Source organism: Terrapene carolina, unplaced genomic scaffold, assembly GCF_002925995.2.
Source record: "Terrapene carolina triunguis isolate 2854851 unplaced genomic scaffold, T_m_triunguis-2.0 Scaffold96, whole genome shotgun sequence".
In the NCBI taxonomy this organism is placed as follows: domain Eukaryota; kingdom Metazoa; phylum Chordata; order Testudines; family Emydidae; genus Terrapene; species Terrapene triunguis.
In genome coordinates this window covers 64,920,241-64,933,081 of record NW_020664447.1, presented here as the reverse complement: position 1 = coordinate 64,933,081, position 12,841 = coordinate 64,920,241, and the positions used below count along the sequence as shown (strand labels likewise).

Here is a 12,841-nt window from a genome sequence, read left to right as displayed (position 1 = left end):
CAGGACAGGTAGGAACTAGCCTGCCTTAGCCGGGCAGCACCGCCGATGGGACTTTTAACGGCCCGGTCAGTGGTGCGGACCAGAGCCGCCACAACCCGGTGCCTTACATTCTGCGACCCAGTACTGGGTCGGGACCCGCAGTTTGAAAACCACTGGTTTAAATATTTCCTTGTGTTTGCTGCCTATTAATTTCATTGGGTGATCTCTGATTCTTGTGATAAGTAAAAGGTGTTTTGAGATGGGGTGACCAGAACTGCATGCAGTATTCAAGGTGTGGGTGTACTATGGATTTATATAGTAGTAGTATGATATTTTCTGTCTTATTATCTATCCGTTACCTAATGGTTCCTAATGTTCTGTTAGCTTTTATAACTGCTGCTGCATGTTGAGCAGATGTTTTCAGAGAACTATCCATGATAACTCCGAGATCTCTGTCTTGAGTGGTAACTGCTAACTTAGACACCATCATTTTGTATGTATAGTTGAGATTCATGTTTTCCAGAGTGCTTTACTTTGATCTTATAACATTATATTCCATCTGCCATTTTGTTGCCCAGTCAGCTAGTTTTGTGAGATCCCTTTGTAACTCTTCACAGTCAGCTTTGTATTTAACTGTCTTGATTCACTGTCATTTGATCAGTGTCTATAAATATCTACCTACATTGGAGAGACTTCGTTTTAACAGAAGCTCTTTAATCTAGCATAACAGGATCCAATGGCTGGAAGCTGAAGTTAGATAAATTCATCTTAAAATAAGGTGAACGTTTTAACAGTGAGAATAATAAACCATTGGAACAACTTACTTAGGTATTCAATGAATTTGCCATAACTTGTACTCTTTAAATCAAAATTGGATGCCTTTCTAAAGGATGTACTCTAACTCAGGGGTCGGCAACGTTCGGCACGCGGCTCGCCAGGGTAAGCACCCTAGTGGGCCGGGCCAGTTTATTTACCTGCTGACGCGGCAGATTCGGCCAATTGCGGCCCCCACTCGCCGCGGTTTTCTGTCCCGGGCCAATGGGGGCGGCGGGAAGCCGCGGCCAGCACATCCCGCGAACCGCGGCCAGTTGGGGCCGCGATCGGCTGAACCTGCCGCGTCAGCAGGTAAATAAACTGGCCCGGCCCGCTAGGGTGCTTACCCTGGCGAGCCGCGTGCCGAATGTTGCCGACCCCTGCTCTAACTTAACCAGAACATATGGGTTTGATGCAGGAATCACATGGTGAAATTCTATGGCCTGTGTTATACAGGAGTTCAGAGTAACTGAGCGTAATGGTCCAGTCTGGCCTTAAATTCTATGAAATTTGAAATAATTGATGTTTCTCATTTTCTTCTCAATTCATTTCAAATCAGTGAGAGTTCTTTGGTCTTGCTGAGACTTGCTCCATTGTCTGATTAGGTTGTGGTGCAGGACAGTCCTTTGTGGTCCTGCTGCACTGCACTTTTTTGTGCATTCTTTTATTTTAAAGATACTGTACTTAAAATGTTATGAGGCTACTATTCCTATCTTCTTCAGACCAGTTCTACCTCTTGCCAGCAGGGTTGGAGGACTATTGACCTGCCTCCAAAACTTTCACTTCAGCAAATGTGATGTGAGGTGTATTATGATGTGGAGACATCAAAATGTGATGCCTCTTTGTTGCATAGACACTGTATTGCGACATGTTTTGTTGTGCCACAACGAAATTACTCTTCAACTCAAACTGCAAAATCTGGTGTTCCTAGACTGCAACGCTATTTGTTTTTTTAAGTCAATTTTCCAGATTTTTGTTTGGTTTTCAAAGCAAAACAATTTTATTTATTTATATATATGCTCATGCATGTGTGCGCGCACACACACTTTTTACATTCATACTTTCTTGCATGTCTGTATACACACCTTTTAACAATTTGTCATTTTACTGCAGTTAAAAGAGACACTGGAACAATCTATAGGCCAATTAAGGAGCCAACGATTGTCCAGAAATTCTGGAATGAGAAGTGCCTCTCTTTCAAGTTTATATACAAGTGACCTGGATGGTGAAGCAGCCACAGGTAAATGTTAAGAAGCTCTAGTATGTTACTGCATTGTAACATCCTTTTAAGGCTAGAGAGTGAATTTACATTAAATGGAGTAGAATCATGTTTGTTTTTCTTTAAAGAAAAGTCATGATTTTAAAAGTCCAACATTTTGGGCCTATTTAGGGCTGGTAGTATGAGCTATGTGTCTCATTGGGAAGCTGGGAATCTTCCTTTTCCTTTAATATAAATCTCCTCTTTCTAGCCTGAGAGAGCTTCGAAATACTGGGCTTTAAAATTGTGATATTTTTATTTATAGAAAAAGCTGACATTGTCCCAGTATTGAATTTTTTCCTTCCTTGGCCTTGGGCAGGTGTAATTTTGGGAACAAATTCTTCACTTTTGGGTGGAGAAGGAAATATTTCTTTAGGAGGTTGATTTAAAGAAACAAAACTGTTTGAAATGTTAGACTAAATCCTGGGAAGGTGGGTTAGTGGGCAGATGGCAGGTATTTGGGGGGGAAAGTTGAGTGATGAAATGCACAAGCACACAAGAAATGTATGTATTGGTTGTCTGTGAAATTTATCACGTTGTGTCTTTGATTTCTTATATGCCTATATGTGTGTGTGAGAATCTTTTTTAAAATTTTCCCTTTCTTCAGTTTTCTCTTTCCATTTATTTTTTTACCTCTTATCTTGTAAAGGGAGCCGCCATTTCCAGCCTACCTCACCTCTCAGGGATTATGGAGACTCACAGAGCACTAGACGTCGGAGGTCTAGGTCTGCTAATGTCCGGTTTGTCGATGAGGCCAATAATTTGGACCAGGTACTCAATACTAGTAGGAGATCTGTTCTCAAATGTCCCTTTCGGTTATTAAAAAAAAAAAAAAAAAAATCTGTGAAATTCAGAGCAGATGGACTTGTATTTTGGCTGCTGACATGAAAGTCCTTTCTAGAGTTTCTCTAAGTATTCTATATGCATAGTGCACTCATGTCACTTGTGAGCACAGCATATTGTGCATGTTTTTGAGGAAGGTCCTCTAAAATCCCCCTTGCTGTAGCTCGTTCACTCTCACCTCTCAGACTCAAAATACTAACCATGTGTGAACTGTCCTCCTGGCTGAGGTGGGCTGGTCATTGCTCCTTCTGAAACTTGATCATTTATTTATATAAAGAGTGACAGAGGCAGTGACATGCTGTATATATCCTAAAAGGTACTATTTGAAAATCTCTTGATATAGGATTGACATGTAATAAATTAGCCCTTGTAATCACGAGAAAAAGATCTAAAGACTACAACTCTTAGTGCTTTACAATTATTTAAACAAACATCAACACAGAATTAAAACACTAGTCTTGTCCCATCCTTAATTCACCTATGCTTATCTCAAACATGCTGGGACTTCCAGTTCTCAGTCCATCATTCATCTTAGCCCCAAATGTCTGCTTAAAGCAGGTCTTGTAGCTAACAGTTTAACTTTCACAGGCCTATGAGGAGAGCAAGCTCTGGATTCAAGAGCTCTTCTATGGGATGCCCTGAGACTAGCCCCATCTCTTTTAAATTAAGGGAGCTCATCTTGAGCTTGTTTAATGACTACAACTGTAGTTGATAGCCCAGGGGGAGAATCTGCTCCCTGTGTGATACACCACTCATTAAATGATTGGCCACAATTTTCATATGGTTTCATATATGTAGCTTTATGTATAGTGCATTATGGCAATCCAAACTCATGGTGACAAAGGCATGGTGTATAGTGATATCAGTGTCTTCAATCTTGTTTGTATTAATTTCAGCCAGCTCGCCCTTATTTTCACCCTATTACATGTAGACATTGAGATATTTGTCCCATTGCACCAGGCAGGTGAAATGAGATAGAGACGAAGATTTGGGTGTCAGTTGGTCTGTTGCAGACACCTCAGCCCATGTCTACTCGTTAACTCTCCAAACAGCCTGATATACTCTTTGAATGGGTAGGATAATAGGATGGATTCCTATTGTACCTCCTATGTGAGAGGCTTCAGCGCATATGAGCATTTACCCCAAACTACTCTCTGGGCTCCCCCAGGTAGATATGAATGGAGCGGAAAGATCTAATAAATCAGCATGAGCTCTTTATCTTCATTAATTGCTAGACGATCAGCTGATGTAAAAATGCAACTTTTGTACTGTAATTCAATCTAAATCTTTATTACACAGGGTTAAGGAAGTCTGAGGACCCCAGAAACTACCAGAGTTGTTCCACCATAATCTCTGTAATGACTTTTCCCCTAAAAGAGGAGTTAGTTAACCTTTTCAACAATAAAATATCTGTTATAATAAGCTCTTTGGAAAAACACTGTTTTTGTTGTGTGTGTAGACAGCACTTTGTGCTTTATGGTGGTTCCCAGAATACAAATAAGATTTTTGCGTATATAGTTAAATATCTTTCTGAACATTTTTTTGTTTATTTTGATGGTGTGTGTATATATATACACAAATACAGAGAGAGAGAGTTGTTATATGCCAATATAAGTATTGCTTTGCTTATTTTTATAAAACTACTTAAATATTAACTATATCATTTTATTTCAGTAAAAACATAGATAAGTTGTTCTCTGGGATGATTTTTATTGACTATGGCCATAGGCTGAATTTGATTTATGGGATGAGTTGATGCTCAAATCTCACTTACCACATCTTGAATCCTGGTATTCCCCCCTTGCCACGTTCACAATCTCAGCATTCACATTCCCTATGTTTACCTTGCCAGGTCTTCCCATATTTTTGTTAGATATGACAAGTTTTGAAGTGTATTGATAATTCCACAATCATTTAAATCCATATAAGTCTAGACTCATTTATAAATGGTATTTTCTCAGTAGATTTACTTCCTCTCCCCCAGCCCCTAGCAATTTCCTACTCCATCATGCTGCTCTACACTGTAACTATACTGCTCCGCTTGCTCAGAGTGGAGAATCAAAGTGAAATTTACAAGATCGCCTTAGAAAGGTAATACAAATGGTTAGAGAGTTTAATTTCTCCAGTTGCCCAGATCTGCTGATTGATCTGGAGCAGGGAGACCAGGATTGGATTGTGAAAGGGACAGGTAACTGAAATCAATACGCTCTAAAGCACTTGAACAACCTCAGTTTATAACCTTGTTACTTCATTTTCTGTTGCACAGCTGAGAAGTGTGGTGTTGTGATATGGTTGCTGGGAGAAAAGCTTTAGTGCTATACTAGCACACCTGCCTAATCCAGCCCTGTACTATGAATAAATGTTAAATTACATATGAAATACTATAGTTGTAGTATTTAGAACCAGAAGCAGACCATAAACAATTCCAGACCTGAGGGTCCTGACACCTTCGTCATCTTTAACCTATATGTTTTGTTTAAATGTTTCTTTAAAACGTTTTAAAATACGTTTTTCCTTTTGAAATGACACTGAAGAAAGACATTTCAAACTTTTTCAGCTTAATTTGTGTGTTCTCATTTGCAGCTACATTCCTTACACCATTCCCTTCGAGACCTTAGCAGTGAACAGGTTCGCCTAGGAGATGATATCAGCAGGGAGCTTTCAAGAAGATACCGGTATAAGTAGTATCCATTTTCACATCAGGCAGAAAAAAGATGAGCTGTTTAAAGAATAAATTACGAAATGTAGTTTAAGAGCTGTTTATAAATATAGAAATTAACTTTTGTTGGTTCAAAATATAAAAAAGCAATCATAGGAGTACAAAATGGACAATATGCTTCCTATTATAATTTTAAAAGGAGGAGAGTTTTAGAACTTCCTTCTGTGGGGGAAGGAAAACCTGCATGATGATAAATTATCTAAGTCACATCATCTTCATATTCAGTATATAATAAACACAATCCTTCTCAAAGGTAGCGTTTTCCACTGGCTAATCCAGTGGGTTAGGGGATGGGAATCATTTGTACTATTCTCAACTCTTCCACTGGTAGATTGTGTTTAGAACCTGATCAGTAGCCCCCTGAAGTCAATGGAAAGACTACCATTGACTTCCATGAGCTTTGATTGAGGCCTTTAAGGTTTTCTGTAGTATCCAAAAAAACAGATGGACTTTGAGCAGGTCACTTATGTTTTCTGTGCCTCATCTTATTGTTCTGTGAAATGGGCATAATCTGCAAAATGTGTAGCAAGGATTAAGTTAATTGTTTGCAAAGTGCTGTCAGATCTCTAAATGAATGGCAAAGCCAATATTAGCACTATCTTATTGCAACTGATTGGGCAGCTAAAACTCAGGAATATGACTTTCTCACTACATAGAATAGCTACTATGTAATGGCTATGTCCTCATTAAAATCTGAATCCTAGAACAAAATTATTGATGAAAGTAACTTGAGAAATGATTTGCATTCTGGATTCTGCTCTTGCTGATTTTTGTACATGTCATACATTTCATAGTTTAAGAGTGGTGGCATGTCTCACAAATTAGCTTCCCATTATCTGCCCTCAAAGTGTGGATACATTTTAATATGTGGTTTTGCCACCTGAGTCTGACCACTGCTTTGTCTAGGAGTTTGCAGACAGAAAAGATCTGTTTTTAAAACTGCCCTAACATGGAGGCATTGCAAAAGCTTAAAACCCCAAAATAAATAAATGCTGATTAAAGGCATATAATTGCTGCTCAGTTTAAATTAACCCATACTATTAAAATTGAAAATTAATCTTTGCATTTTTTTCCTTCTAAGGACTGATGCAGAAACCAAAAAGATCTTGGCAGACTTGTCTGAAAAGCTCACTGAATCCCAAAGACAAGAAACTGTGAGTGTGTTTTCAGCGTAGCTAACTGGGTTGGGGAGAAAAGAGAACAGGTGTGTTATGTAGCTAGTTCAACATGCATCTTGCCAATCAACTTAACACCAACATGTTAATGTGTCCTTAAAACGTAGTGAAGTCTGGGTCAGTGGGCTTGGGTGCTTTCACTGTGTAGCAAAAATGTAATGTGTTTCATCCCTCAAATCCTTGCTAGTTGAACTAAATGGGGGCATTTTATTGTTTGGGGTATTTTTTCTGTTCATTCACAATAAATTATGGAGAAAGCTGGCAGTGCTGTAGTTCGAGTGCTGAGCATTACTTGGAGCATTTTTCAGCAAACAAAATATCCTTCTAAAGCTCTAAAAATAATTTGTTGTAATTAAAAATACATTCTCCTTTCTCCAGAGTCAACTTATATGTCAGTTACCCTTTTTTAACTGAGCTGTCCTTTCAGAATAATCATTTAATATGCTTAGGATGTTGCTGTTATAAGGATTTTATGCCTTACAGTATGTGGTAATAAATAATCAATATTGCAAAGTTATAACATCACAGGGAGACTTTGAGATCATTAGCTGCCTTGATACTGTCCAACTGAGTGTGATACACAAGCATATTAAACTTGATTATTATGAGGGGAGAGAATTAATTTTTTTAGCTTATTTCAGAAGGATCACAACCTAAATAAAAGATGCAAAAATAACATCTGGTTTGTGGAAGAGTCAGTCATTAGTAAGGCTGCAAGTTTGTCCATGACTTTCCGTGACCTCTGTGATTTCTGCAGCGGCCGGTGCGCCTGGCTCAGGGGCAGCTCAGGCAGCCCTTGTGCCAGTCGCACCCAATGTTGCTGGGACAGTCTCTGGGCGGCACTTACCTGGGAGGCTCCCTGGAGGCGGCGACATCCCCCTTGCTCAGCTCCTAGGCAGGGGGGCCAGGCAGCTCTGCACACTGCCTCCGCCTGCAGGCACCACCCCCCAGCTCCCATTGGCTGTGGTTCCCGGCCAATGGGAGCTGTGAAGCTGGTGCTCTGGGCGGAGGCAGCACGGAGAGCTGCCTCGCCATGCCTCTGCCTAGGAGCTGAGCAAGGGGCATGTTGCTTCTGGGGAGCCCCCCAGGTAAGTGCTGCCCAGAGCCCGCCTCACCACGTCCCGTGTCCCAACCCCCTGCCTCCTCCCACTCCCAAACTCTGCTAATGCTGAGCGGGAGGAGGAGGCAGGGAACCTCGGGGTCTCACCAACCCCCTCAGCATCAGCAGGGGTCCCAGGCCGTGCACCGCTGCCCCCCCCCCCCCCCCCCAGCACCAGTGGGGGTCCCAGGCTGCATGGTCATCCCAAGAGCTCTTTGGTCATCCCAGGAGATGTTGATTCACATAAATGTGCTGGAGCTCAGAGCTGTTCATTTGGCCTGTGAGACTTTTATGTCCACCGTCAATAACCATGTGATACAAGCTTATGGACAACATCACTGCCAGTTTTTATCTGAACAGGCAGGGAGATGCAGGATCTTCTCAGCTAGGCAAGGAAGCCATCCACCTGTGGAATTTATGTATAAGAAACAATGCCTTCCTGTGACGTTCCCCTCTGGTGTTGTCTGGACCAGTAATCTGCTAGGCCACTCCAATCCTTGACTCTGGGAGCCAGCCTTACCCTGCTCTGCTGTGAGAACCCCCACTCCTGTGCTGTTCATGCACAGCCTCTGGCATGTAAGCTGCTCCCAGCTACTTGGAAGCGAATGACACTAGCCAATATCTCCAGTCCCAGAAACAACCCTAGGAACCTCTGTCTTGCAAGTGTCTAGTTATGCCTACTGGACACTGCAAGTTTATGTAAGTTCATTAGTTTAACAAAGAAATTGATATCTACCAGGCTTGTTATCCCAAGGGGAGCCTCTGACACACTTCAACCAAACGTACTGCTTCAGATAGAATAAACAAACAGATTTATTAACTATAAAGGTAAATTTAAAGTGATTATAAGTCAAAGCATAACAACTCAGATTTGGTCAAATAAATAAAAGCAAAACACATTCTAAGCTGATCTTAACACTTTCAATGTCCTTAAAAACGTAGATGCTTCTCACCACAGGCTGGCTGGTTTCTTTTCAGTCAGGCTCTCGCCTTTTGATCAGCATTTGTTGCGTTGTGGTGGTGGTGTCTGTAGATGTAGGTGGAAGAGAGAGGGAGCATGGCAAAATGTCTCTCCCTTTTATCATGTCCTTTCTCTCCTCTTGGCTTTGTCCCCCCCGCTTCAGAGTCAGGTGAGCATTACCTCACCGCAGTCCCAAACTGCCCAAAGGAAAGGGGTGACTCCCTCGAGGGTCTAACAGATTTTTTTGTTGCTGCCTAAGCCAGTGTCCATTGTTCCTGTGAGGCTGGGCTGGGTTTGTCCCATCCATGTCCTGATGAGGTGTGAACTGCCTCTCTGTTCTTGGAGAGTTTTTGCATGGGCTTGCTTTAAGTCATGAGGCTACATTTTCAGCCTCGTAACTATATACGTGAAATTACAACCTATAACATTACTATAACATTACTGAAACGATTACTATAACATCACTATAACAACCATGCTCAGTGCATCATGAGCCTTCCGAAGCCACCCAACATGACAATCTTTGCATTGGATACCACACAATCATCTTATAAAGATGAACATGGGGGTGTAGGGTGTTCCCCTGAGGTACAGAGCATCACACTTCCGAAAGGTGTTCCACCTTCCCAGAGTGAGGAACATAATTATAGATTCCCTCAGCAGAGATTTCCTAGACCAACGCGATCAATCAGAAAGGACAGTTCCTTCTAATCTCTTACTTGCGGGAGCATGCAGTAATAGACTTGTTTACTACCAACCTGAACAACATGTAGATTTTGTTCCAGGGGAGGCCACAGCCTGGGTTCCATCATGGATGCTTTTTTTCTCCCCTGGTCCAATCATTTCCTATATGCATTCCCTCCAGTGTCTCTCATTCCAAGGATACTCAGAAAACTGAAAAGAGATGACACAATGTTAATCCTAGTGGCACTGGTCTGGCCAAGACAATATTTGGTTTACAGATCTACATTGCCTTCCCATCAGGTCACTAATAACTTTTGCCCCTAGTTGGGGATCTCCTGTCTCAGAACCAGGACCGGTCCTTGCATTCCAACCTCCAGTCTCTCTACCTCACAGCGTGAATGATTGCTCTTTGAATACTCACAAGAGATTGTCCTCTCAAGGTGTTTCCTGCCACTCACCAAAATGGCTTAAAGAATTCACTAGAGCCAGATACATAGCAAAGTAAAAATTTTCAATTTGGGCACGGTCTCACCACCTATGTGATGGGGTTCATTCACCATTGCAGTGCCTCCTGCTAACTGTCCCAGGGATTAGCTCTGCTAGCCAGTGCACCCCCATCTTCTGGTGGTGTCTTGTCAACTTCACTTCTGCTCCTGGATCCGTGTCGCTCTAAGGACTGCAGCAGATAGCCCCTTAGTCCTCTTTGCCCCCTTGGCCAGGGGCCTCCCATTGTCTTTCTCTTGCTCAGCCCCATCCCCTGGCTTTGATCTTGTACCTATGATCCGGGCACTCCCTCCTTGCTGCCCACAGGTCCAACACGCCCATCCATTTCCTGTTTTCCTCATAGGTGGGACTTTCTTGGGCTCTTGCTTCTTCCACTCTCTGGGAGAGGCATTCTCCCTTCCAGTGTCCTTGCTGCCTATAGGCATAACATTCATTTGGCTCAGCCACAGGCCTCCTGGCCCTGGTGTGTTGCTTCCCCTTTTGTTCTCTGCGGCCTCTGTGGACTCACTTCTGCAGGAGCTTAAGTATATAGAGCTGCTGCTCAGCTAGCTGGATCATGTAGGCCTGCAAGCACTCCTGTGTCTCCCACTGTCTCTGTTGCATCTGGAGAACCTGCAGCAGCAGGGCCTGAAGCTGCCCTTGCTGCTTGTTAGCCCCTTTTCACAGGGTCACCGACTCTGGAGTCCAGTCCGGGAGGGTGTATGAGCCCTTGGCAAAACATGCCTAGTGTGGCTCCATTGTCTCTCCACCATTACTGTCTCTCAGATAGTCTTTCAAATTCCCCTTGTATCAGGGGTAGCGGTCAAAGAGTCTCTGAATCCCTCACTCAGTCACCTTCCCTCAGGGGCGACCGAATACCCGTTTTCTCCACCATATGTGAGGGGGTACACTCACCACTGCGGCGCTTCCTGCTGGCTGTCCCAGGGATTAGCGCTGCTAGCCAGTGCACCTCCCTCTTCTGGTGGTGTCTCACTATTGTCACTTCTGCTCCTGGACCCGTGTCACTCCAAAGACTGTGACGTCTTCTTCAGGACACAGCCCTCCAGCAGTGCTGCACTCTGTGTGCTCCCTTCTGGGGGATAGTATCACAGTCCCTCAGTCCAGCCACTTCCTCAGTGGTGAATGGGGGTGGGGAGGACCTGCGCCCCCCCACTACTCTGGGTCCTGGCCCAGGGACCCTGTAGATGGCTGCCACTTGCTGCGTCCTCTCTGATTCCTCAGTTTCATTTCCCTGGGCCACTTCCCTGCGGCCCCCAGCACCTTCTTCGCCTTACCGCAGGACTTCAGCCTGCCAGTCTTAGCAGCTAGCCAGGAGCTCTCTCCAGCTTCCCCGATCCCTGCAGGTAGCACTGCTCTGACCAGGGTGCTGGCACTTCTTCCTCCTGCTCGGAGCCTGTTCCTTCCTCATTGAGCTCCAGGCAGCTACTGAATTTACTCTGCCCTGCAGCTCTTCTTATATGGGCCTGCCCAGCCCTGATTGGGTGCTCCTCGCAGACTCTTTCCTATTGGCTGCTTTTCACACAGCTGCTCCAGGGCTTTATTTACCCCTAATTGGCCAATGTGGGGCAGGCATCCCATCACAGCCATCTCCCCACCTCACAAAGGTTAGACCCATACTGGTCTATTTGTTGCACCTAAAATCATCCAGCCTTTCAGATGAGCCCACCTGGCTTCCATATCTGCTCTTCATCTGCCAGTGGATGGATTTTCCATTTTATCTCACCCTCTGGTTTCCAAATTTTTGAAGGCTCTAGTCAACATCTACAGATTATTTACAGATGCTACATCTACCCATCTGTGTCTGATTTGCAGATGATACAAAACTACTCAAGATAGTTAAGTCCAAAGCAGACTGCGAAGAGTTACAAAGGGCTCTCACAAAACTGGGTGACTGGGCAACCACATGGCAGATGAAATTCACTGTTGATAAATGCAAAGTAATGCACATTGGAAAACATAATCCCAACTATACATATAAAATGATGGGGTCTAAATTAGCTGTTACCACTCAAGAAAGAGATCTAGGAGTCATTGTGGATAGTCCTCTGAAAACATCCACCCAATGTAGAGTGGCGATCAAAAAAGTGAACAATGTTGGGAATCATTAAGAAAGGGATAGATAATAAGGCAGAAAATATCATATTGCCTCTTTATAAGTCCATGGTACGTCCACATTTGAATACTGCATGCAGATGTGGTCGCCCCATCTCAAAAAAGATATATTGGAATTGGAAAAGGTACAGAAAAGGGCAACAAAAATGATTAGGGGTATGGAACAGCTTCCATATGAGGAGAGATTAATAAGACTGGGCCTTTTCATGTTGGAAAAAAGATGACTAAGGGGGGATATGTAAAGGTCTATAAAATCATGATTGGCATGGAGCAAGTAAATAAGGAAGTGTTATATACTTCTTCTCATAACACAAGAACTAGGGATCATGAAATGAAATTAAGAGGCAGCAGGTTTAAAACAAACAAAAGGAAGTATTTCTTCAGACAACGTACAGTCAACCTGTGGAACTCTTTGCCAGAGGATGTTGTGAAGGCCAAGACTATAAGAGGATTCAAAAAAGAACTATATAACTTCCCTGTTCTGTTCATTACCTCTGACGCATCTGGCATTGGCCACTGTCGGAAGACAAGATACTGAGCTAGATGGACCTTTGGTCAGACCCAGCATGGCCCTTCTTATGTTCTTATGATCCAGTACTGTTATGGGATCTCAACCTAGTCCTCTCTAGGTTAATGGGTTCTCCCTTTGAAGCTGTGGTGAGAATATCACTGTCTTTATTAGCAGCAAAGAGTC

At 43.1% G+C, this 12,841-nt stretch overlaps 1 protein-coding gene across 1 annotated transcript in view; it reads left to right on the top strand.

Annotated features, from left to right (window-relative positions):
- CEP128 (centrosomal protein 128) overlaps window positions 1-12,841 on the top strand; it is a 163,289-nt gene that overhangs the window by 20,172 nt on the left and 130,276 nt on the right. Inside the window, exons 4-7 of the mRNA XM_024192734.1 lie at window positions 1,906-2,032; window positions 2,700-2,821; window positions 5,477-5,568; window positions 6,694-6,766. Of these exons, the coding sequence (XP_024048502.1) occupies window positions 1,906-2,032; window positions 2,700-2,821; window positions 5,477-5,568; window positions 6,694-6,766 (414 nt within the window). The remainder of the gene's footprint in view (window positions 1-1,905; window positions 2,033-2,699; window positions 2,822-5,476; window positions 5,569-6,693; window positions 6,767-12,841) is intronic.